Source organism: Manis pentadactyla, chromosome 12 (genome assembly GCF_030020395.1).
Source record: "Manis pentadactyla isolate mManPen7 chromosome 12, mManPen7.hap1, whole genome shotgun sequence".
Lineage (NCBI taxonomy): Eukaryota > Metazoa > Chordata > Mammalia > Pholidota > Manidae > Manis > Manis pentadactyla.
This window is the reverse complement of record NC_080030.1, coordinates 105,855,101-105,881,648: the sequence shown is the minus strand read 5'-3', so window position 1 is coordinate 105,881,648 and position 26,548 is coordinate 105,855,101. Positions and strand designations below refer to the sequence as shown.

General features: G+C 42.0%; 1 protein-coding gene and 1 long non-coding RNA gene across 3 annotated transcripts in view; one reads left to right on the top strand and one right to left on the bottom strand.

Annotated features, from left to right (window-relative positions):
• Positions 1–26,548, bottom strand: part of LOC130679892 (uncharacterized) — an 84,917-nt gene that overhangs the window by 44,127 nt on the left and 14,242 nt on the right. The gene's annotated exons all lie outside the window — the stretch shown is intronic.
• Positions 8,323–25,877, top strand: POPDC3 (popeye domain containing 3). 2 transcript variants are annotated; one of them, XM_036902870.2, is made up of 4 exons: positions 9,886–10,062; positions 22,227–22,963; positions 24,310–24,418; positions 25,410–25,877. In XM_036902870.2, the coding sequence occupies exons 2-4, from the start codon at positions 22,479–22,481 to the stop codon at positions 25,692–25,694; spliced, it is 879 nt and encodes a 292-aa protein (XP_036758765.1). In that variant the 5' UTR covers positions 9,886–10,062; positions 22,227–22,478; the 3' UTR covers positions 25,695–25,877. The 2 variants fall into 2 exon arrangements, with proteins under 2 accessions (XP_057345438.1, XP_036758765.1); XM_057489455.1 differs by lacking the exons at positions 22,227–22,963; positions 24,310–24,418; positions 25,410–25,877 and adding an exon at positions 10,969–12,400 and having other exon boundaries at positions 8,323–10,062.

Sequence of the window (26,548 nt, the reverse complement as noted above, 5' to 3'; positions counted from 1 at the left end):
AAAATGCGTGCATTTAACTACTGCACTCTAATGCCCCCAAGTTAGGGAATCAGGCCGGGTTCTGCCAGAGAGGAGGGAAGCCTTGTGGCACAGGAGTGAAAGGTGTGGCCATGTGGAACCGGCTGCCTGCATTTGAGTCTACTCTGCCATGTGCACAATACAGCCCTGGGGAAATCACTGACTCTCTTCGTGCCTGAGCTTCCTTATAAAAAATGAGAATGGAAACAAATACTCGCCCATAAATTCATAGGAATATTACATACCTTAATACATGCAATCTGCTAAGAACAGGGCCTGACCTATGATAAGCAGTTGTCACCTGTTATTTACCTTGATGATTTACAGGAAGCATCTAAAAGTTTTGTTTGTTTCTTCATTGTTTGTTATTAGATCTGATGGACATTGTCTCATTTGCAACACATTTTTTATTTTGTCCTCAATATCTGGGGATGTACCTTTTATATCTATGTACTGACTACTTCAAACTCTGCTCATAAATGCTTTTTTCCTCTTTGATTTCATGGGGATTTCTGGGGATTAAAGGAGATACTTCTAAACCAAGTTTATCCCTCCTTGAGGACTTTTTGAGTGTTAAGTTATTTATCTTTGGGGCAACGGTTCCAAAATCACTAAACTTGAAACAATGGGTTGTTGGAACTGCTTTGTAAAGTGCTGAGAACTATAAAATTGTTAGGCACACTCTTACCCAGGGAAGTTGGATCTTATCATGGAGCTTGGCTTTAAAGTTAATGTTGAAGGAAAAAGTTAAAGCCAGTTAAAGACACTCTGGAACATCTAGAGTACAGGACTGCTCTGATTTTCAGTAAATCCACTATGGTCATGTTTTTCTCCAGCTTTGGAACAGATCACATTTCTTCCGTTTAATGCCAGATGAAGGAATTGGCTTGTATTTGAGCCTTTTTAAAACAATGAAAGCAACAGCATGAACCCAGCACTTTACATCATGTACTATCTCATTGACTCCTCACAGTGACCTTAGGAGAGATTCTCATTTCCTTCTCACCTGTGACGGTCAGAAGCAAAGCAAAGACTGTGCACACCAGCAGGCGGGCTGCGCAGCAGGACTGTGATCTCAGTCGGCTTGGTCACCAAAGCCCCATATGCCCTCCGCAACATGCGCCCTCTGCGCAGAATCAATTTTGTGTGGCATTGAAGGATACATATCATCTTACTCTGCTCGAGACTGCTTAGCACCTATTAGAGAAAATGCTGAGTTTAGAGCTCCTCAACTGGAATTGGATCCAAAGAACTTGGAAGAAGTCCAAAGACTAAGGGATCGGTTTGAAAGAAGTCCCATGAGGGGTTTGGTTTGAGAGTGGAAAGATTCAAGAGGGATGGAAAGGACATTACCGATTACGCTGGGTTTTAGAGCCATAAATAAGTCATGCAGGGAAGCTGAGGGACAGCCAGCCTGGCAGCCTGTGTGGCCTGCTCGCAGCCCTCCTGGAAGACAGGGCTGGACGGGGGACTCCTGAGTCCCTTTCCCTCTCGGGGTTCTAGGAATCCACCCTGTACATCACTAACAAAGGTAGCAAAGCCAGAGACATGTGCCTGAGGCCAGTTACAGACGTCACTGAGCTGATTCCTGGAAAGCCTCTCTACGGCGGGACCAGACATGACTGTCTTCCTCTCATTTAATGGCGGGGAAATGAGGCCTGGACACTAATTCACAGGAAAAGTGACTGGTCAGCAGGCCCTTTTGCTGGACAGACAATCCCAAGGGCGCTGGCTTCACATATCAGTTTCCCAAGCAGGGCTCCAAGGAGCTCAGTAGGAGGGTCCACGCCTACCCCGCCTGCTCCCTCTCCACCCCCCACCCACAGCACTGCACCCCGGCCTGGAGGAGGTGCACAGACAGCACCTAGGGATCCCCCAGGCTCCTGCCTGTAGCGGGTTATCAGAGAGTAATCGGAGGAATATTTCTGATGGCGGGATGCCTACCAGCTGAAGCCAGAGCAGTCCATCATCTCTGTACACAGGCCTGGGAAAGACACCAAATACTCAAACTGATGGTCCTCAGTGAAGGCAGGATTCTCTCTCATGGCCTTGCTCTTCCTAAAGCATTCTTTTTCCTTTTAATTGCTTCTTTTCTGATTACACACACAGCACGAACATGCCCCAGATTTCACTCTGATGATTTAGTTAACATAAAAAAGGGAAAAAAACCCAGAAAAGTGTACAGAATAAGATAAACAACATTACAAAGATCATATATTTACTATATATATTTTTTTCCCTACAAAACTCAGATGTATAATAGTCAGTGAGATGGATCAGAGGCACAGATTAATGATGAAATAGCTTCTGGTGCCTGATGCTATGCTAAGGGCTGAATGTGCATCATCTCTCTTAATGACAGCAATCCCGGACAGGAGATACTCGACACGTCCCTGGGTCCTGTCCACCAGGGCACTTCTAAGGAGTCAGATCTTTTCCCTTTACTTTAAAAAAAAGGCCAAAATAGTTAATGATACTGAATATTAAAAACATCTAGATCATTTATCATCTTAATTATAGCCTTGGAGGTATGGTTTATATCAAAACCTGAGAAGAACTAAGAAAAATTAACTGAAAGGTAAGCCTCCAGGTCGGTAAGGCCTTCCTGGGCTCTGCTAATCTGAAAATTCGACAGCAGCCTACCACGCTCAATCACCAAGCCAGTGGTCAAATTATCAGTCTGATTTCAGAACTGTTCAGAGTTTGGGCTTGAGCCGCAGTGTATTTGGGTGACCTTCTGCAGAGGTCTACCATTTTTTTTAGTTCTGCAACTTTCAGTCTTTTAACTGTCAAGGATAATGTTGACACAAACATTCTACTAGGCTTTAGGAAAGATATAATTTTAAAAAGACCAACATGTTATCAATAAAGTTTGCACCTACAATTTCTTAATAGACTTGTGTTTGGAATGTAGAATAATGCTGAAAAATAATCAATAAAAAAGTTCAAGTCCTCAGAGACATGCACCTGTCCACCCTGTTGTTTTCTCTTTACTTTAGTTGGTCTGTATTTATACTTTTGAGCAACTTTCCATTTCTCTACTAACTGTGAACATCAATTCTCCCCTCTGAAACTCAGACATACTTTGTGATTCAAAAACTCTTTAAGGCTCCTGAATTTTAAAATGGGCAGTCTTTATTAAAATCTAGCAAAAACAAGCCCTAAAAGAGGGCTTACTAATGTGAGCCACTTTTATTTATTTTTCTCTTTGCATGTGTCTCCATTCCAACCCTTAAAATTACCTATAAGGCAGAACATCAGACATGCCCTGTTCATTATTTCCATACATTAAATTAACTAAATCAAGTCACTCAAATCAGGTTCAAGGGGCAGAATAGAGTGAAGGGCTTGTCTGCTGTCTTCTCTGAGTCTATTCTCCTCGGAATCTGGAATTTGGAAGGAGCTGCCAACCTCAAATTGTTGCCTTGCCATGGCAGAGGACCACAGAGCCACAGTGAGGGCTGTGGGAGATGGCCCATCTGTGCCCAGGGCTGTGCCTGGCACATGGTGGTGCTTTATCAATATTCATTGAATGAATGAATTTGCAACCAATGCAGTGATTTGAGGAGCACAGGGAGAATTGGACACTCTAGCCTCTGCCCCTGCCATGAGCCAAGTCCACAAAAGCCCAGCTCTTCCCAGGTTCCACAAATGTCGGTCACCCAGTCATTTGGTTCTTGGCCTCACAGATGGGCTGTGACTGACTTGGACCCCAAAGGCTGACTTGGAGCTCAAAGGCTGACCTTCATATTTTTTCTAGACCCTCTTTGACACAAAGAAAAGCAATAGCTGTTAAACAGTTGTTCGTTCTCCATCCATTTTTCTGAGAGAGAACAACTGCTTATATGGCCCTGACATTAAGATTTGTGTTCTTACGCACATGGCAACACCCTCTTTACACTGTGCACAGAAGAATATTCTTTGGATGGTTATAATGTTATAAAAAGGAGTTTAATTGTGCATTTTAATATATTTGAATTGCTTCATTTAGTAAATGAACATTTAAATAAATTTCTTTCATATTGTTTATTCATTTGTAGTCTACTTCATATATTGACTATTATATTTTCTTCATTTTTAGTTACTTTACAATTAAGTTTTTAGTTTTATTGAAATATAATTGAGTAAATTGGATTTTTATTTGATCAGGTGGACTAGGACTATTTCACACTCAGTTCTTGCTCATTTGTTCACGGATCAGTGCTTATCTTTCTTTAATCAATCCATAATGATACTGTTTTGATTTAACTGTAATTTTTATATTGATTAGTTTTACTTACTATTTGAAAAGTAACTTGTTTAGCTACATACTTGATTTCTTGAATTTAGGTCTTGCTCAGAACAGAATTTATGTAAAAATAATAATGGCAGAGTTTTGATTATGTAAAAATTTAAGTATTACTGTTTCAAAAAAATTCAATATTCTTTCCTAACCTAAATATTTTGTTTGCCTCTTGCACTATATAAGAATATATCTTGGGGTGAGAAATGAAACTTTGAAAATTTCCTGGGCCTCCCTGGAACACACAGAAGTTTGTGGTTCATCTTTTAGGAAATATCTCAGATGGATGTTCAGAAGCAGTGACATTCTAAACTAAGCAGAGGCTCTCTGGATCTCAGGGTTCACTGAACTCCTAAGAACCCTGAATGTCTCAGAGGTTCCCCAATCTACCCCAAGCAGGTGTTCTGCCATTAAACAGAGACTAGGGGCTCCCGGAGGGCAAAGGTGCAGACGTCTTCCACAAGAGGCGCCCTTCACTGAAAGGCAGGGTGCCCTTGACTCTCTCAGGAAATGGACTGGAGGAGCATGTTCAGATAAGATGATGCAAAGCTTTGGGGAAAAATTAAAAAAAAAAAAACAAAAACAAACTAAAGAAGAATCCAGACACAGCACACACTTGTTTCAGACAGCAATGGAGAAGATGAGGGTCTTCCTGGTCATGCTGGGGCAAGTGTTCAGGGTCTAAGACCAAAAAAAGAGGAAAAGGGACAGAGGACAGGTGGAGAGTTAGAGCAAAAGAGTCAGGATGAAATTTAACCAAGGAAGGACAAAATGTGTACCTTGAAAACTGTAACACATTGCTGAAAATTTTAAAGATTGAAATAAGTGAAAGATACCCTATGTTCATGATTCAGAAGACTTGATGTCATTAAGATGGCAACACTACCCAAAGTGATGTAGAGATTCACTATAATCTCAATCAAAATCCCAAAGACCTTTTTGCCAAAATGGAAGAAATGATCACAAAATTTATATGGAATTCCAAGGGAGCCCAAATTGCCAAAATGATCTTGAAAAAGGAAAGACAAAGTTGGGAGACCCACCCTGTCTGACTTCAACACTTACCCCAAAAAAATCACATTAGTAATCAAAATAGTGGGTGGTACTAACCTAAAGACCAATGGAATAGAACTGGCCACCCAGAAATAAACCCACATCTACGGCCAATTCATTTTAGAAAGCGGCCAAGACCACTCAACAGGAAAAGAATACACTCTTCCACAAATACTACGGGGACAGCTGTATATCTACAAACAAAAGAATGAAGTTAGACCCCTACCTCACATCATATACAAAAATTTACTCAAAATGTATCATAATTCTTCCAAGTGGTAAAGATACCTCAAGACAAATGCTGGGCATCGAAGCCACAGCGCATAAATCTGCAAAGAAGTAAAAAGCTAACCTTTTCAAACAATATGGCTTCTCTCTCACTTACCAACTTTACATTTCCCTGTATGGCCCCGGAAGATGACTGGTTAGCCAGAGACGGGTAAGATTCCTCAAGGGAGGAACAACCTAAGACAGGCACAGTCGCAGGGGGGCCATCAGGTGAGAAATTGGGGATCAACAGAGGTGAGGCTTAGAACCTCACCCCCCCTGTTCTGAGAGAAATCTTCTGCATCCGTGGATGTTTTGTTGCCCTTGTCTAGCTTGGATTAATACTTAGTCTATAGGCACAGACCTGATCATCTACATTTGCCCTCTTACAGCACTAAACTATGTTTTCTACCTTTATCTTGCATCTACCTACCACTTCAGCATTTTATTTAAAAAAATAATAATAATAATAATAAGGGAGAAATGTGGGATTCACATATAAAGTATAAAAATCAAATGAATAATCATATTTGACCTGATTGTTTGTAGTTCATGATGTGTGAGCAAAACCTAAAGTTTCTGTGATGACTGCCCTCGCACTGTTCACCATCTAAGAACTTATTCACTATGTAAGAACTTGTTCTCCATGTAAGAACTTGTTCGTTATGCTTCAGAAGATTGGAGACTGTGGAGAATTAGGCTTGGGGTGGATTAATGATTGTGCATTTAGTGCCCTATACAGAATTTTATTGTTGTTAACAACCATTTGATCAATAAATATGAGAGATGCCCTCTCAAAAATAAATAAAAAATAAAAAATAAACTTTCAAATAAAGAAGTTACCACATTTTTTACAAAATAATTAAGTCAGCAAAAAGGAATGAAAACCTGAGCTTATAATAGGACAGATATTTTATGAATAACATTTTGAAAAACTAACAACAACAAAAATTTACTCAAAATGGTTCAACAGCCTAAATAAAAGAGTTGAAACCATAGCACTCTAAGAAAACATAGCGGTCAATCTTCATGACCTTGGATTTAGCAATGGATCTTAGAAATGACCCCAACAGCACAAGCAACAAAAGAAAGAGTAGACTTTATCAAAACTAAAAAATTTGGTATACCAAAGGACTATCAAAATAGTGAAAAACAACCCACAGAACAGGAGACAGTATTTGAAAATCATGTCTCTGATAGGGGTCATCCCGGATCTGGAATATATAAAGAACTCTTACAACTCAACAACAACAAAAAGCCCAATTTAAAGTAAGTAAAGGACTCAAATAGACATTCCTCCATAGAAAGTAGACAAATGGCCAGCAAACACATGAAAAGATGTTCACCATCATTAGCCATTAGGAAATGAAAATCAAAACAACAAGATACCACTTCATACCTACTAGAAATTTTTTTTTTTAAGGAAATAACCAGTATTGTCAAGCATGTGGAGGAATAGGAATCCTCGCACTTGCTGATGGGAATGTAAAATGCTACAGCTGCTGTTGAAAATTTGGCAGTTCCTCAGAAAGTTAAACATAGAATTACCATACGACCTGGCAATTCCTCTCCTAGGTATATACCCAAAGGGACTGAAAACAGACAGACAGACAGACAAACAAAAGCGCACACACAAATGTTCAGAGGAGCTCTATTCACAATAGTCAAAAGGTCGAAATAACCTAAATGTTTATCAACTGGTGAATAGATTAACAAATGGTGGCTACAACATGGACTAACCTCAGAAACATTACGCAAACTGAAGGAAACCAGACACACACATAATATGATCGTACTATGCAGCAGTTTAAAAGAATGATTATATATATGAAAAGACAAACGAGCTCCAAGTGGTTTTTGTTGTCTGTAAAAGAGAGCTAACAAAGGTAGTTTGGTGTCACACAATACACACTGGCGTATGACATTATATTAATGTATTACCTGTATAATGAAGGATTTATAATAAAAAGAAAATGAGGGATATAGAGGCAGGGAATTGTGGAGAATTATACAGTGGTTTAAAAAATGGAAGCAGTATGGAAGAAGGAAGGAGGGAGAGAGGAAAAAAGGAAGAAAGGAAGAAGGAGAGGTTGGTGAACAAGCTAGGCTGCCTTCCTATCTGGAAGCAAGTATATAAACCTCCAGGGGTTGAGGCTGGAGGAGAAAGTTGATGTCAAGGGAAAAGAAAATGAAAAGCCCTAGAAGCCACAAATTAAAGCTTTCCCAAGATAAGTGGATGAAATGAGACCCGGTTTAGCACTTCGCCTACTCCTAGTTCTTTACCAGAAGTATTCTTCACATTGCGAGAGCAACTTGAGTTGCCCAAGCTACGGACTGGGCTTCTCTCCATCCACACAGGTTTAATCAAGAGAATATCCCAAAGGATCCATAGAGATAAGGGCTGTGGGTCTCAGACACACAATCTTTGAAGCAGAAATGCAGCTGGAAGTCCCAGGGGGCCCTAGACCTCTGGTTAATCTGTGGGGCACCATTTCACTAGAGTTTTTGTCTCATGAAAGTGAAATGAAGATCAAGGAAGGAACATGCATGCAAAGTAGTAAGAAAAAGAAAAATCAGAATGCAACAGAGCAGCAATATTTAACACAAAATTTGATGAGAGAGACTACACTGCATGTACTAATATGCTGCCTATCTAAACAATACGTACAAGCTGTGAATTACCAATCATACAGATATTTATTATCTTAACAATTTTGGTGGGTCAGGAGTCCAGGCACAACTTAACTGGATCCTCTGGTTAGGGTTTCACAAAGCTGCAGTGAAGGTGTCCTCTGGCCTGCAGTCTCATCTGGAGATTGGACTGGGGAAGAATCCATTTCCAAGATCACTTCGATGGTTGAGAGAATTCATTTCCTTGTGTTTGCAGGCCTGAGGGTCTCGGCATCTTGCTGGCCGTTGGCTGGAGGCTGCCTTCAGCTCCTAGAGGCCTCCTACCTCCTTGCTCCACGGACTTCCCCAATATGGTCCCTTCCTTCATCAAGCCAGAAAGGACAGTCCACCAGCAAGAGAAATCCTCTGTGACGCAGTGTAGGCACAGGAGTGGCATGTATCGCCGCTGCTCTATTTATTGTTTGCAAACATTACAGATTCCATTGCCCTCAAGGAAAGGGGGGTCCGCCAAGGTGTGAATGCCAGGAGGTGGTGGGAATCGAGGGGTCACTTTAGAGTCTTTGTGTCACACAAACATACCTTTGTCACTTCTGAGTTTTTAAATTAAATAAAGCCATGAATATAACCCTTTAAAAATTGTCATGTACAACACTAAATAAGAAGTAAAACTTAAACCCAGAGCACATCTGACATCAAAGCTCATGGCCTCTCTTTCCTGGCCATATTTCATACTTGAAGTATGTATGAAATACACCATATGTAAAATATCATGGACTAGTTCAAAAATCCAGTCCAAACCGTATTTCCAATATCTCTGAATAAATTCCTAGAATGAAGAGTAAGAGCAAAATGCGTGGGAGTCAAGTGGTTTCCAGCCACCTGTAGGAATACGGGTATTTTTTGACCCTCGGTACCAGCATCAGTAAAAGAGGTCAATTTACCATTTATATGAGTTACTTTTGTGGTTAGTTTGGGGACCAAGTGAGATACTGGTTACTGAATAAATTTCTGTTTCTGGAATCATCGTCCCCACCATGATTATACAGAATGACGGTGAGGATGCCGAGCAAGGGAGGAGACAGAAATCCTTGAGTTAGTCGTGCGTTTCGCTGGTACCAACCACCGTGTGGTTTGATGACCAAAACAAAACTTCACTGATTTCATAGGAGGAAAAAATGCATTTGATTTTTGCCTTAAATTGTAACCATTCGGCTTATCACTGATTTGAATTCTTTTTTGATCATTTGCATTTAAATTTTTTCCTTCTATGATTTTTATCCATTTGCTTTTTTGACGTGCCTACTGATTTGAATGAAGCCTTCCTCTGTCCTATACGCCCAAATATTCCCATCCCTCCGCTGCTCATTTCTGTGCTCATTTTGTTTACGGGGTGTGAGGGGCGGCGGCGGGCGAAGGAGAGAAAAGGCATCCGCTGCTTTTCGCTCCAGGAGTTAACTTGGTCGCTCCCCGCCTGGGGTGATGGGGGCGCTGGGCTTTTGCACCGCCCTGCGCAGCGTGCGCTTCGGGGCCGGTCTCTGCAAAGTTGGATGCGCGGCGGCCGCCAGGCTACGGGCAGCAGCAGCCGGGCGGCCGCGCCGCCCCCGCCCTCCCCGTGCGCCCCGGGGCGCGCGCCCGGCCCGGTCGCCGCCCGCGCCGCCGAGCCGCTCGGGAGCCGTTGGGGAGCCGGCGGCGGCCGCGGGGCGCCGGGCGCGGGGCGGCGCGGAGCGCGCATACCGGAGCCGGGGCTCGGCCACCGCCGGGCGGGCCCAGCGCACGCGGCTGGGGAACCTGCGCGGGGCGCCGAAGGACAGGTAAGCAGGGCGGCCGGGGCGCCTCGGCCGCCGCCCTCCCGAGGCCGTGCGCACCCTCGGGCCTCGGGGCGCCTGGGACCCCGGAGCGCCCGCCCCTCGCCGCCCGCTCGGGACAGCGCGGGGCCCCCGGCGACCTGCGTGGGCGCCCTGGAGACTCGAGCCGTCGGCCGGGCAGCGCACCTTCCCCCAGGCCCTCTGTTGGCCCCACTCCTGCCCCGGGCGTCCTGGATGGAGCCCGAAGACAGGGGCCGGGTGTTCGAGGGGGCAGAGCCGGTCCGGGAGGCCCTGACAGCCTGAGGTTCCCCCGGGGTTCGCGCGGCGCCCGGGAGTTTCCCCCGCCCGCAAGGGGCTGACTAGGGTCGGTGTTCTCACGCGGAGTTGGGGAACCCTGGAAAGCTGCCTCATCAAAGGTCGCACTGGGCTGTTTTCTCCATTTGGGCATCCCCCCTGCCAAAAAAAAAAAAGGAAAAAGGAGAAAAATAGAGGTCGGGAAACAAGCAAAGAATTTGAAAACCACTAAATTACCTCATCACCAGGCTCGCTTACAAAAGTATAAAAAAAAATTAAAGGGCACAGAATCAAAATAACAGTAATTAGGGCTCTGGCAAAAAATTATTTTAGCCAGAAGGCATTTGCAAAAAGTGAAACTGATCTGTATATAAATAATAAATGGAAAAGTAGAATCCGAAGCCCACTTTTGAGCCTAATTTGATTTCCTGCACGTCTAGTGAGGTGACGGTCTTCCTCCCCGAGACCTTGTACTCTAACTCTGGTAGTTAGGTATTTTGAGTGTGCAAGCTTGCACATTGATTGTAATTGACCTTTATGACGGCCTTAAAAAACTTTTGCTCTCAGTCCATACTAAGGTGTGGTGGCTATTTTCTTTTCTGTCATTTTTAATACCAGGGACTGCTGGATGGACCTATCCGTGGTGTGACCAGTACAGTAACCTGGCATTGCTCCTTGTGGTACACAACAAACAAAATAGAACGAAAACTGGACCTCTTTCTGTGTTTGCAAAATGAAGAGGTCTGGCTGATCGCAGGTGATCTTTAAGGCTCTGTCCTTCCCGGAGAGACTGTCTTTTGAAGAATTTGTAATACAAATATTAACTGAAACCCAGAGTAAGACATTATCCGTCCTAAAATTTTAAGCCTATCAACGGGGAGACATCTGATAGTTGAGTTTACAGCTCATCAGTCTCTCGAAAATAGCTGAATTATTATGCATCCCATGATTCTAAATGGTGACATTCCATGCTATTAAATAAAAGTGTTTCATGGGAAACCAAAACCCCATGCTTCTTACCACAAGACGGACTAATGGGTTAACACACTAGAGCCTTCATCTCTGTGTATTTTGAAACAGTTTCCAGGAAAGATCAAGAATAGTAACGAAGCATTCGCTGTCTAGTATATAAGCATAACAGCTCGGGGCAACACGGCAGGCAAGAAGTTTCAAAACTGCTTTGAAAAATATCCATCATAGATTTGCAGGCCTGAAAATTGCAGTTGAAATCATTTTTTGTACTCATGGCTATTGGTCAGCTGAGATGATGAACTACAGAGACTAAGAATTTACGAGAGTATATTAAATCATTAATTCAGTCTTTTGAAAGGGAAAGGGTAAAGGTTTCTCTTTTATCGAAGTAGTTATAGGAAGAATGTCTTACGGTGAAAGTTACAACAGGTATTTTCTCTGCTAAATAACCAAAAGTTGCTGACTTAAAGTTCCAGTCACAATGCTGGATCGTCCTCCAAAAGAGAGAATGCAGGTGTTCATTCACGCAGATCCAGAGTGAGACCTTCTTTACTGTCTGTTCTTCAACAGAATCATAACCTCCAGTGACTCACACACACTCTGAAATTGGGTGGGGGTGGAGAGGAGGATTTGAATTCCAGAAAGACAAGCAACTGGCTGTCTTTGGAAGAATCTGCTTCCCTCCGAGCCTCATCGTCCACTCTGAACGACTCTGATGATACTGTTTAGGTTGCAGACTTGTGACCACCCTCCCCGCCGCCCCCCCACTGCCCCAGACGAGTCTGTATGCAGAAGAGCTAGTGACTGGCACACAGTAGGAGCACAGCTCACCTTGGTTCTCCCTTTCTTCTTAGTGTTTGCTGACTAACTGAGCAAACTGTAGGATGAAGAGTAGGTTTTCATTTCTGCTTTGAATTTTAAAAAGTGTATGTGGCAAAGTCTTGATAATTGTTGAATCTGGGTAATGGGTATATGGGGATTTATTATATACTATTTTCTCTGTTTTAGTATATGCTTAAAATTACTTATCAGAAAAAGAATTTAAGTGTGAATCTGAATAAAACAACCCCACAGTATAAGACACATTTTTAATCTTGCATTTCATTTTTAAATTGCAATTTTAAGAAGTTATTCTGGATGGCCTGGAATGATAAACACAATTATATAGAGAGAGAGTGGGTAGATGGGGAATGGACCGAGAGAGCAATCCATGGTGATTTTCAGGTTTTGTGGAATTTTTTAAAATTATCAAAAAGATCCAAAAATTTGACAAATGTTGCTTAATTCTAGTTGTTGGGTTCATGGGTTTTTATTACGTGCTTTGAAATTTCTGTACTTAGAAATTTTCGAATTAATGTAAAAACGCCTTACTGTTGCAGGAAATTATTATGAAGAATGCAAACAATAGAGAGGTACACAAAGAAAAAAGTAAAAGTAGTATCCCACCACCCAGAAATAAGCACTTTAACATTAGGGAAGATCATTTCTTATGTCTTCCTTTGCATTCATACAAACAGAAGGATATAGACACATTATTGTGTAATGTGCCATGCTGGTGACACCTGTAATGTTTGGGGGCTTGTTTGCTTGTTTTTGGTCTTTGATAGAAGTTCTTAAAAACAAGCTTGTTTGCATTTTAATTTTTAAGACTTTAGACTGTTTTAAAATGTAGCATGTATTTAAAAACTTAGCATGCAACAACTGACTTGAAGTCAGTTTTAAGTAGCTTAAGTTTATTTGCGCAGAAGATGTATTTGGGGCTATTTAAAATAGATCCATAATTTGAGACTGGGCTTAGTGTCAACATTTGAATCTCACTAAAATGCAAAGCTCCACGATGGTAATACTGAATTATTACATATGCTAATTAATAATATTTTCCTGGGCATTTGAGAGCTATGCAGTCAATTATGCTGTAATGCTGGTTTTGAAAGCAAGTGTCATTCTAGTGCAACTGAAATATTATTAAGGAACAATGTGAATGTAACTCAAATTTTGCACTTGCTTATGAGTAATGAACTCAGCCAGAAACACCAGCTGAACGCCTGAAACTGTAACAGCTGACTGGAGCTGGGCAGGAATACACAAGGGCACACAGAGTACACGCCTCAGACATCTGCCCGCTATTCTGGCCCCCTGAACGTTATCCTGCGAGATTGTGTTTTGCTATTCTTTCGCACTTGTGAATTTTTCTATCTATAAACACACTCATTCAACAGCCAGTGAATGTTTAAGCATCTTGATTCAACAATGCCGAGTGCATGCAAAAGGAAAGCTTCCCTATTGAATAGAAGCTTGATAGAATCAAATACTTTGAAAGAATCAAGAGTGCATGGGGTATTTCCTGAGCGGCAGGAGGAAGGGAATAATCCACATTGACGATTGTGACAGGAAATGCTGCAAAAATAAAAGAAACGTGTGTCTGGGGCAACTTTGCAAAATCAGTAACAAGGCTGCAAGAAATGGAAGAAATGGAAAGATCGTTGAGTACGTGGATGGAGGACCAAACAGTGAGCAATCTGTCTCTGAGTCAACGGGGGAGCTCCTGTCTCTCTACAAACACCTCGAAAGGCCATCGCCACACCCTGCAGACAGGCTCCATTCAGCACGAGTAGTGGCTGTTGGAGGGTTTCGGCATCGCTGATTCTGCTGTGAGGGTGCACCTGGTTATTTAGCCAGAAGAAAGATGAAAAAGAAAAGATTAACTCTAGTTTCATTCATATTTATTATTTGTATTTATTATTCATATTGCAAACATGAACATGTTAGATGTGTTCACCAGAAGGAACGTGAGGACCTGAACTAAACAAACACAGAAAACTGAGTTCATTTGCTGCATATAGATGATCACTTGGAGGAGAGGGAAAGGAAGGTGTCTGCCTTTGATTCCTACAAGCAAAGACCGTTTGATGAGTCCGTGCAAAGCAGCTTGTCTTGCCCCTTTCATCAGGACTGTCTGGTGAACGTACTCGTGACACCACGGCAGCTGAGCATAAGTCAGTGGCTTCCTGTGTGTGCCTTTAACCATTCCCAGGATATGGAGCAGTCAGAAAAACTTGAAGCAGAGCGTGTGGATTGCGTATTTAAAACAAATGACAAACTTGAGAAGTCTCCTGTTTCTTTAAATCAAGAATTATAGGGTGCTGAGTGGTCCAATCTGGGAACCATCCTGCTCTCTCTCTGTTGCTTGAAAAAATTTGTAATTTTGTGGATTGCATATTTGAAACAAATGACAAACTTGAGAAGTCTCCTGTTTCTTTAAATCAAGAATTATAGGGTGCTGAGTGGTCCAATCTGGGAACCATCCTGCTCTCTCTCTGTTGCTTGAAAAAATTTGTAAATTTCTTAAGAAGATGTTTAAATTCATTGAATCCAGAACTGAAGGGAGAAAACAGGAATGTTGATTTGTTCCAGTAAGTCTCGCTATTTAGACTCAAACTGCATGTCCTCGTGGTTAAGAGAGCAGACACTTGCATCTGCCTGCCTGGGATGGAATATTGGCTCTTGTCAGTTGTGTATCCTTGGGCAACCCACTTCCCAAGACCTCAGTTTTTTCACCTGTAGTGTGGGACGACAAAACTGCTTCCTTCAGAAAGTTGTAGGATCGAATGACATAATATTTTAAAGTTCCTAGAAACATGCCTGGCACATAGTAAGTGTTCAGTAAGTGGTAGGTGCTGGTAGTTGTAGTGGTGGTGGTAATAGTAATGGTAGCATAGGAGGATTAAGAAGCTGGCCACTAGACATTGCATTAATTTCCCATGGTTCATATGAACTTAGTGGTCATACAATTAGGAGAATTACAGAGCTGTCTTATTTTGAGTTTCTATGGGTTGTCTTTTGAGTGTTAAATCTTTGGATGTGTCTGAAATACCAAGTATTTGCCTATATATATGGCTTAATTTTATGAAGAACTGAGCTGAAAGTCAACCAAGGAAGCATAATATTCTAGGAATTTTGGAGTTTAGTATATGGATGACATAACTCTTCTTGAAGGTGCCCATGTGCCCAGTTGCTTAACAGTGCTGGGGCCACCTGACTACATGAAAGGAAAACCTCTCCAGTGGTGCCAGGAACCACAGTGAATTTAAATATAATCCCCAGGCTGTCACAGTGTCTTGTTTTCCAGATACTACTGAAGAGCCATTTGCACTTGATCTTCCTGAGTTAAGTCTAGCAAGGATTGAGTGTCTTCTGCTCAAAGACCTGAATTCCAAGTGTATCACAAAATGTAGATGATTAAAGAAAAGCCTTATGTACAGTGTATGGGTGTGTAGTTTCCGGTGCCTTGTAAGAAATTACCACAAACTTAGTGGCTTAAAACAACACAAATGTATTAACTCACAGTCTTTGTGAATCAGGAACCCTGGCATGGCTGAACTAGGTCCTCTGCTCTGGGCCTCACCAGCCTGCAGTCCACGTGTCAGCCACTCTTCACTCCTCATCTGAAGTCCAGAGTCCTCTCCCAAGCTTCTCAGGTGGCTGGCAGAATTCAGCTCCTTGCAGCTGTAGGACTGAGGTCCCGTTATCTTGGTAACTACTGGTTGGGACTTCTTGCAGCTCACAGAGACCACCTGCGGTTCCTCGCCTGGCGGCCCCCATAGGCAGTTCACACCATGCTATTTGCATTCTTCTAGGCCAGCAGGAATATGTCTCTCTAATTTCCAATCCCTCTTCAGTCCTACAGTGGAGTCTTAGATAACTTAACATAATCACAGGAGTGACTATTCCACCATCATTTGTCATATAATGTTACCTAATCAAGGAAGGATCTGTCCCATCCCATTCACAGGTTTGGCTGACAGTCCAGGTGAGAGGATTATAGGGTGTGGAAACCTACAGGACAGGAGTCTTGGGGACTGTTGTAGAATTCTGCCTGCCGCAATATGTGATAAAATGAGGAATCAAACACAGCTGGAGATGATCATCTGTGACTTTAGCTGAGACATGAGACCTGAGAGAATCAGACAAGTCCAGCACAGCCTATGCACATGTCCTCTGACTTCCTCAAGTCTCAAGGAAGGCCCGGTTCATTGGTGTGGAAGGTCAAAGACATACTCCACTCTAGGAGTACAGTGGTTCAGGAAATGACCACATAATGCGTGACGATGTGTGGACCCTCTGGAATCCACAAGGCCAGTGTCCAATCTCCAGTACAAAATTTTGAGATTATCTGGCTGGGATTTCCCATGTATTCTATAAGGTATCATCACAAGATGAAATGAGAAAATGAAGTCATGTAATATGATTGCTTTGGAAAGTGGGATTCTCCTAAGGCAAAAGGAAAAAATGATGACCCGTGTGGTAGGGTAAGGCCAAGAGCCGTAGTGGGGTTGGCCACCTCTTAAGCAGAAACCAGATGGTAACATCCATGCCTTGGGAAACAGCGAACTGACTGTAGCATAAGAATATCATAGCCAATGTACTTTACATTTATATCAACTCTCTGTTCTTAATCTTAGATAATTCTTCCACATTTATACACTTAAACATATGCACTGTTTGCAAAGCATCATGCCACATATCTTCATTCCCTCTCCCTGTTTCTTAAGAGGCCCTAGACCAGCAGTGTCCAAAAGAAATATAATGTAAGCCACATAGGTGATTTTAATTTTTTAGTAGCAACATTAAAAAATAAGAGATTAAGTTTAATAATTAACTTCAATAATATGTTTTATTTAGCTCAGCATTTCCAAAACATTATCACTTCAATATATAATCAATATGAAAACTATTAATGACATTCTTTATCTTTGTACTAACTCTTTGAAACCCACTGTATACAATACATCTCAGGTAAATCAGCAACATTTCAGGTGCTCGACAGCCACACGTGGCTAATGGTGCCACTGGCCAGCACGATCCTAGATTCCAAAGCCTCTGATCATGGCCATTGGACTTCCCCTCCCTCTCTGTACTCACTTTCTGGATAATGTTGCCAACCCCAGCCTTTATTCATTTTTGTCCTCTGTAATAGTCGCTTAAAATATCCTTCCATCCTGCCCCTTATCTTCTGCCATGAACCCTGTTGCTGGACCAAGAGCATCGGGTAAAACGCGGCTGGAACTGGGTTCTCCTTTGCTCGGACTGCTTCCCAAACGTTGGAATCTCTTACAGTTCCAAGTGCCTTCAACCCTTCCCTGTTCCTCTGTCTCAGTAGAGACATTTCTTTCCTGTGCTTCTTAATCATAGCCTAATTACGTCCCTTCCTTCTTCCTAGGCCAACACCTAAACCGTGGATTCAGGTATTGGCTATATTTGCCTGGCTTCCTGACTCATTGACCCTCTTGTTCCAAAATTGTATTCCAAACACACTGCTTTGTGACCTGAGTGTTGTTAGCCTCGTCAGACCGTGAGCACTTATTGAAGACTCACTCAGTTCTAGATGGAGGGGAATTGCAAATGTACACATATAATGTTAAAATACACATATTATCAATGTTTGTTTCTTTAGAAGAGTTACTTGAATATGTACCCCAACTGAGAGGACAAAATTATGACACTTTAAAAAGGAAAAAATGTATATAATGGACAGTATGACATAGTATATGATGGAAGTCAGGCAGACAGATAATAAAGGCCATAAAAACTCCGAGCTAGAGGGTGCCCTTCAGGCGACCCTGTTAAGGAAAGGCTACTGCAAGACACCCCCGAGCCTTGGACCCCACTGGAAGGAGAACGTCTCCTCACCTAGCGAAGCATAGAAATGAGAAGACACAGGAGAAGGTGTGTCGCCCAGGTGATCCTGAGGACACCTGCCGGGAAGCACTAAACACTCACCTAAGGTGGCTTGTTACTGGCTTCCTGGCCACTGGAAAGTGAAGACTACAGGGCAGACGGCTTATGGGTCTGTGCCTCCCAGCAGCTGAAGGTCAGGATCCAAGACAGAGAAGAGTGACAGAGATGATGACTCAGGCACGGGTAAGTTTAGAATGTATGACTTAAAGATGGGTAGCAGCCCAAAGCGACGTTTGTGTATCTTTCTTCGATTGTAATGCTCTGCGGGAAGAAAGCTTTTACAACCTATAGTCCCTGAATAGTTTAGCTCTGTGACATATAAGCCACAAGTGCAGCGATGCCATTTCTATAGTGTTCAAACATTTGCCAAGAATTTGTAATAAAGATTTTCTCATTTGCATTTTCTGGCACCCTGTAGAGTGGCTAGAATAGGGGATATTACCTCTGCTTTACTGATGACTAAACATGCCTGAGGTCATGTAAGCAGCAGGAAGGAAATGAAAGCCTCCATTTTTCTAAAGCCTGGGACTGTAGAAGCTAAACCATGTGGTTTAGAACGTGAGCTTCCGAGTCAGGCAGACCTGGATGGAATCTCAGTTCCAGGATTAGCAATGTGACCTTGAACAACTTACTTATCTTCTCTGAGCTTCAATTTTATCATCTGTAAGATGGAGATAATAGTGCCTTCCTCGTGGAAGATTAAATGGGATAATTTTTTAAGGCACATAGTTCCTTAAGAAGTATAACTCCTTGAGGATAAGTGGAGAAAACCAGCTTTAAGTAAATGATTATTTCACATATGGAACACATACCAAAAGTTGCGACCTGATTCCAATTAATGAGAATATTGACAGAAGTTTGATCTTCTGGGTTACCTAGCAACCAAAACTAACTCAATACCACAAGCTACCAGACTTGTTTTTATTCAGACCAAGAATTCAGCTGCTCTTAAGGGACTCAAGGTTGTGAGAAGACAAAAGGATTCCCCTGTGAATCCAGAGTTTCACAGACATTTTAAATACATAGTGTCCTTGGTGACTTTGTACTGAACACGCTTGGATGTTGGGGTCGTCCCCATTTCCCTTCCCCTTGGTGACAGATGTCAGAACATCCATTAAGTTGGATAGAGAGTGGGCGTGGAGAAGGCAGAATGCTCGCACCTCTATGCCAACGTATCCCAGCCACATTCATCGACTGCTAGGGGATCAGAAATACAAAAACATTCTGCCCCCGAAGAATTTCAGAATCTAGGAGGGGAAGCTGGTCAGTGTTAGGTGATAATAGTGAATTATTTCATGAGTGGCTTTCCAAGCCTATGTCCCTGGCTGTACTCTAAGCATTACAGATAGAGCAGGTTTAAACATTCAGTGTTAAGATTATCATTTGCTTGCAAACCCATCCTGGCAGCATATCTCTCTGCTCTCCCAACACATTCTGGGTTCACTGCCTTGAAAGGCGGCGCTGCTGGCTGGAGAGGGCATGACGCTGGGAGGAGGGGGCCTTGGGCTCCCACCCACTGCGGGACTTACCGCCCTTCTCTGAAGCAAGATACTTAACCTGACTCACGTCCTGCTTTTCTCAGTTGTGAGCCGGGTGTGATGATTTGGATTCTGACTTCCTCATGGCAAGAAGCGTGATGCAATGAGATAATAAATGTGTAAGTTCTGAGGAGATAAGTGCAGTTTCTGAGCTAATTTTCAGCAGTTTGCCATCAAGTTTATATCACACTCCATGCAGCATCCCTGTACCTTCCTTTATTACATTTCCTTATTCTTTTGTAACTCCAGGTTTTACAATTTAAAAAGAAAAAAAAGGGGAGGTTGGCATTTTTGTGCTTATTTGCACTTGATTTTGTTTCCATCATTCGTGTCTCAGTGCACTGACTTCATTTGCAGGCAAGATCGACGTGGCTTAAGAAATCCACTGGGCCCCTTAGGCATGTCAGCATTCGTTGACCCAGAAACATGACTTAGGGTGCAGGCCTGGAGAGCAGGCAGGGGGTGGATGGGTCGTGCTCAGCGTTCAGAGAGTGCTGCTGGCATGTGTCAGTGGCACACAGGCTCACCTGCCCCTGCCAGTCAGTCCTTCCTCTTCTGGTAAAGTCCCTCTGTCCTGGTGACTGGCTAAAAGCACATGAAGTGGAGAAAGGCTGGGTGTGGAGTTACTTGATCAGGGTAGGTCAGCACCCTGGGCTGTGCGATCCGGCGCAGGGATCAGAAGCCGACTGGAAGCACAGTCCCTCTTCTGGTCCCCGGGCCACACCCCTGGAATGGAGGTGGTCCAGTCTACCCCGCAAGTCAAGATTTTAAGGGGACAAGATTCCCATCAACTCCCTTCTGAATTGCTGCAAACGTTTTAGGTGGCCTCTATCAGCATCATTTTAACCTTTTGTGGAGGATTATAAATTTTTAAGGAAGTTCAAACCAAAGTTCACAGCTCCACTAGTGGTGCTTTTTAATATTGGCTTCAGTGGCTGTATTTGGTTTCCTGAAGAATTGCTTCATTTAAAATAATGCTAGTTTTAAAGTAAAACAGCAGGGCGGTTAACATTTGCAGTCCGGTGTTTCACTACTTACTGTATCATTTTTTTTTTTATTTCTTTTTTGTGACTATTCACTAGCACCCAATTCTGTGTTTTGTTTAAAGAGGAGAAATTAAACACCTTCGGGGTGCTGGTCGGCCTTGAATCTCATCACAGAGTGCTGGGGGGAGGCCAGACTTCGGGGGATGCTGAACGTTTAAAATGTATTTGAAAGCAGCTTACATAAAAATAACAATGTGACTGTAAGTTATAAGTGCCTGGGTTTTTCTTTTCTTAAGGATTCACCTAGTGGTGTTCTTAAAGTCATTACTTGCTGAAAAAAGAATCACTTTCCAAGCTGAAGAACCAGGAACTTCAACAACGGCCGCAGCTCCTTATTTCCATTTCTACTTCTGTTCGTGATTTTACACTGTTCCCTTTTTGACTTCAGCCTGTAGCCATTTCCACCCCTGTGTGTGTGTATTATTTTCGGTGAGACATGATCTGTGATACCTGATATTTTAGTGACAGGTGTTCTGGAAATATCTGTCTCAAAAATAAACATACTAAATATAGCACACAAGTTCAAGGCTTTTGAATGGCATAGTGGTTTTTAAAAAAATCAATCTAATGACTGCTTCACGTTGAAACCATTTCTTGTAAAGAAACCCGGTAGCGAGTGGTACATACCCTACAGCTCTGTCACGGTTAAATCTCTCCTGATTCAGATCCCACATTAGCATTTTTACCATATGGCTGGAAGGGTAGAGAATATATGTTGCAGAGGAACAAGTTGGTAACATTTTTGACCATCTGGTAAATAAATGTGTAAGTGGCAGGAATTTTAATATTATTTACTTAGTTATATGGATGAAAGCTTTAGCCTGGAATAGACCCTAATACAGTAAACTAGAACTAAACTTATATTTCTCAAATCCTTTGAATCTCCTTCACTAAACATTGTCACAGTCTACTAGGTACTCTTAAAATCTGACTCCTAATTATGTGTTTCTTATACTTATTGATTTACTGGGGCACCTGACAGTGTCTAACTTAAAATACCTTGTAGGAGAGGCCACATGACTGGGTCCAGCATACTGGCTTCAGTGCTGACGTTCTGCTCTGCCACTAACCACTGTGTGGCCTGGGATAAATTACTTGGCCTCTCTGAGCCTGGAATTCTTTAGCCAGAAAGAATGAACAACATACTGTTAAAAAAGCATCTCTCAAAGGGTGGACCGTGGAAAGCCATGGATTGATGCACCTAAATCATGTGGGGAGCTTTCTCAAAATACCAGCACATTGGTCCCACCCTCAGAGATTCAGGCTCAGTATGTCTGGAAAGAGTATATGAATCTTCACTTTCAGTCAGTGTCTGAAGGGATTCCGAAGTACACTGAGCCACTGTTACGGAGACTGAGTATAGACAGCACTTAGCTTTTTTGAAAAAAACATAGCTAGCCGATTCTAATAAACACTAAATTTTTGTAAATACTTTACTATTATCAATAAGCATAACTCAAAATATTCATTTTATATCCTAGAAATTTAACGCTTGACGGTATTTGTGCTTAAAATACTCTAACTTCATAGAAAATGGAATGTCACCTTGTTTAATGGCATCTATTTTTTTTTTTTCTTGCAGAGAAAAACACAAAATCTTTGTGGGCCAGATCTAAATCAGGAGCCCAGGTGAACTTAGAGAAGCCAGCATGGGATTCTTAGTTTTTCAAGATCCATTCATGCCAGACCCTAATCGCCACAGCTCGTGTCCAGGCTTTCTGTGGTTTTGTGGACACTTAGCAAGACCCTGATGATGGAAAAGCAAAGGACTTAATTACTCGCTTGAACATCATCTCATGCCAACTGATGAGGGAAACCAAAGGGTAGCACAGCCATGGAAAGAAATTCCAGCTTATGGAAGAACCTAGTAGATGAGCACCCGGTGTGCACCAGCTGGAAGCAAGAGGCTGAAGGAGCCATTTATCACCTCGCCAGTATTTTATTTGTTGTAGGTTTCATGGGTGGCAGTGGATTCTTCGGGCTCCTATACGTCTTCAGTTTGCTGGGGTTAGGTTTTCTTTGCTCTGCTGCCTGGGCTTGGGTAGACATCTGTGCAGCTGACATGTTCTCCTGGAACTTTGTGCTGTTCGTCATCTGCTTCGTGCAGTTTGTCCATATCGCATATCAAGTTCGCAGCATAACTTTTGCCCGAGAATTCCAGCTGTTGTATGGCTCCCTTTTCCAGCCTCTGGGGACCTCTTTGCCCGTCTTCAGAACAATTGCTCTGAGCTCTGAAGTGGTTACTTTGGAAAAGGAGCACTGTTATGCCATGCAGGGGAAAACCTCCATCGATAAACTCTCCCTGCTTGTTTCGGGAAGGTTTGTACGCGTGGTGCTTACACATCTTTTCCTCTATATTGTTATGAGTTTGTGTTTCTTTCTGCTGCATTTTTCCATCTCGGCATAGCATAGTCTGGGGCTATATTTAGCGCCCTGAGACACGAGAAGGACCTTGACCCATGAGTCACGGACATAGGCATTTAGAGTACATGGTATTATTTACTTGAAGTATGATATAATCTAAAGTGTTACTATTTCTAATTAGAAATCAACTATATGAATTGGTTTGTCTGGATATACTATTTGTTTTCAAGCTCATCATTGAGAATCTTAAAGAAGGTGGTGCCAGCTTGAATTAACAGAATACTTATGCTGGCATGCAAAGTATTTTAAATAGACTCTGATAGGGAATCCTTTTAAGTCCCGTTGACCCTTGAACAATGCAGGGGTTAGGGCATGGGGTCTCATGCAGTTGGAAATCCAGGTATGACTTCTGACTTCCCCAGAACTTAACTACTAATGGCCTACTATTGATTTTATGGTAGTAAATGATGAAATAAGACTAGTAGCTGCATATATTTTATGCATTAATGACATACCTAACTTTTTCTTAAGTTTTTGATATTTCTAGGCTGCATGGTTCATCTACAAGTTTTTTCAAGTTGCTGCAAACCTCCAAAAAGTTTTTCAATATATTTATTGAGAAAAATCTACATATATGTATGTGTGATTCAGTTCAAACTTGTGTGGTCCAAGGGTCAACTGTAATAGAGAACCTTTAAATTTTAGAGCGATCACATTATTTTCAGCAAATTCTAGCAGTTGCCCTCTTGTTAAAAGGGGGGCTGCACCTCATTTATGTGTATGTGTATATATATATGTAAACTTTGAAAAGAGAAAGTTTGGGGAAGGAAACAATGTGATTATTCATATTTTTAAGAGGTTATTTCGTTTACAGAGGTATTTATAGTCATATTCCTTTATGTTCTTCAGTGTTCTCCTACTTTGTTTAAACTCTCAGTGCATTAAACTTTTTATTGAGATAACATACATTTATTATTTATGATAAATAATAAATTTATTAATATGCATTTATAATATACACACTTAAATGCGCACATATCATAAATGTATAGCTTGATGAATATTCTGATGCATTTCACCCAGCATTTCAGAATCCTGTGTGAGGAACATCAGTACATCAGTTCTAGGAGATTTTGTTACTTACTGAAACGTATTTAATATTTTGGCCTTCAAAATCTTAAGAGCCAAAAAGGTGGTCAGAAGTCTGAAACGCCGCCCACCCCGCCCCGCCCCCGTCCTCGCCCCCAGCCGCGCGCCTGCCTCCTGCATCCCTCAGGAATGATGCTGTTTGTGTTTGCTAGGATCAGAGTGACGGTTGACGGCGAATTTCTGCACTACATCTTCCCCTTCCAGTTTCTGGACTCCCCTGAGTGGGACTCCCTGAGACCCACAGAGGAAGGCATTTTTCAGGTAAGGGATGACTAGACCGCGCAGTGAGCACAGCCTCTTCTGAACACACAAACATTGTTTGTTTCAAAACAGCTAACAAACAGAACAACAGATGACAGAGGAACAATTTATATTTAACTCTGTAATGTCCTTTGAAGCGTGCATGACTTGCCTATTCCGTTCAGCCCTCACTGATCAGTGCCGCTCTAGAGGTTCAGCAACAGGAGAAGGACGGGTATACTGTATGGCAGAAAAGACTGGAAACATTCTTAAACTTCCCTTTGCTTAACTGCATATATGGAAGTTAAAATATAATTCACTGAGATTCGACTGTGCACTAAACACCGCCACTGGGACAGTTTAGAAGAAAACCAAGAATGAAAAATCTGCCCTTATTACATAGTGTTTTTTTACATTTAAGATGTGGATGGATTTCAGTTGTTTTCTAGCAACAAAATGCTAAACTTACTGTCACTACTCTGCTGCCACACCTGATGATCTCAGCAGGTTCTGTCTGTCACGGTATATTGTTTTCCTATATTAATACATGACGTGTGTATATGCAAATACTAATTCAGATACATATGCAGAGTAAGTAGGTAAATGGATTCTGTTTTGTACTACAGAAACTGAAGTAGGGTTACACGTCCACGGTCTTCAGGACTGACTTGGAAATACTTCTCTAACATTAGACAGTGTTATTATTTTTAGTATGAAGTAGATCTCACTTCAAAATATAGACACCTGAATTTAGAAAATGGGTAAATTGGGATGGGCACAATGTTGTGATTATTTATGTCATAAATTATATACATATATATATATAGTAGTAAACTTTATAGTTTCCTTTCCTATGTTTACAGTATACTGTGGGTCAATGGGCTTTATTAACCTAAAAGAGCAGCAAGTGAAATTCATTTAAAACTTGGGGCAAATAAAATGTGGCAGAACTTTAACTGCACCCTGCGCTTTGTTTATATGTGGTTTTCTGCTTTCATTTTTGCTTTTTTAGGTAACTCTCACAGCAGAAACTGACTGTCGATATGTGTCTTGGAGGAGAAAGAAACTGTACTTACTCTTTGCTCAGCATCGTTACATCTCCCGCCTGTTTTCAGTTTTAATCGGCAGCGACATTGCTGATAAACTCTATGCCTTGAATGACAGGGTGTGTATAGGAAAAAGATGCCACTACGATATTCGGTTACCTAACTTCTATCAAATGTCAAGTCCAGAAACCCCTAAGAGGTCACCCCTCACAGAACGTTTTCGGAATTCTAGACGATATTGTGATAAATGACAATTTAGAAGTCTGAAGTTTTCTAATTATGAAAAAGACTGTCTTCATCCTTCCCCAAAGGAAACAGCGAAATATAGAAAATCGAGCTCACTAATATTTTTATAAATCAAACTCAGGCAAGGTGCCATTGTCAGCTCTTTTACTCATCTCAACTTCTGCATTGTGAATAAATTTACAAGCTTTTCTGTACTTCTTATTGGAACAAATGGGGGAGGACCAACAGCTATGCGCAGTTTTTCCTTTTCTGTGTCAGAACTGGGAGAATGAAATTTTGCATTCTCAACTATTTTCTCAGATTTATTCAAATCTGCTGTCCCATGGAGTTCGGTGTTGCTTCTCAAGAAGCAGCCAGTGAACCCTCTCAGCATGAGCGCGGGTTGCTACCATCCATGTCAGTGTTCCCAGAATTCACTTTTCGCTACAACCTCTGATGAAAGCGAGGTATATTGTTGTGGTGGGCAGCGATTCTTTATTTGAAATGTGAGGTTACTTAATATGACTACAAAGTAGAATAAATATGACAATGTGCCAATCTTGGGAGACTTTTATTCCTACAAACAATTCATCAGCTATTCTTTATAACAACATATTGAAAAAGAGGCATTTCATGGAAAACAAAGCTGCATAATTACTGAGTAAAAAGAATAGCCGGGCACAAGCAGTAAAAATGTTGCACAACATTTCAGTTTTATGTGCTCAGCTGAAAGGGTAAGAGTGAGTGGTCTGAGTGATTGGTGAGGGACTCGCAGCAAACGCCCCGCCCACCCCACAAACACGGCAGGCTGCCTTACAGCCACGGCTCCAGCTTTGCAAAGAAGAGCACGAGAAAGAGACGGATCCTCACGCACAGATCT

Coding starts and splice junctions, on each gene's coding strand:
- POPDC3 (XM_036902870.2), top strand. CDS start 22,479: ATGGAAAGAAATTCCAGCTTATGGAAGAACCTAGTAGATGAGCACCCG. Junction 22,964..24,309: donor TCCCTGCTTGTTTCGGGAAG/GTTTGTACGCGT, acceptor TGTGTTTGCTAG/GATCAGAGTGACGGTTGACG. Junction 24,419..25,409: donor CAGAGGAAGGCATTTTTCAG/GTAAGGGATGAC, acceptor TTGCTTTTTTAG/GTAACTCTCACAGCAGAAAC.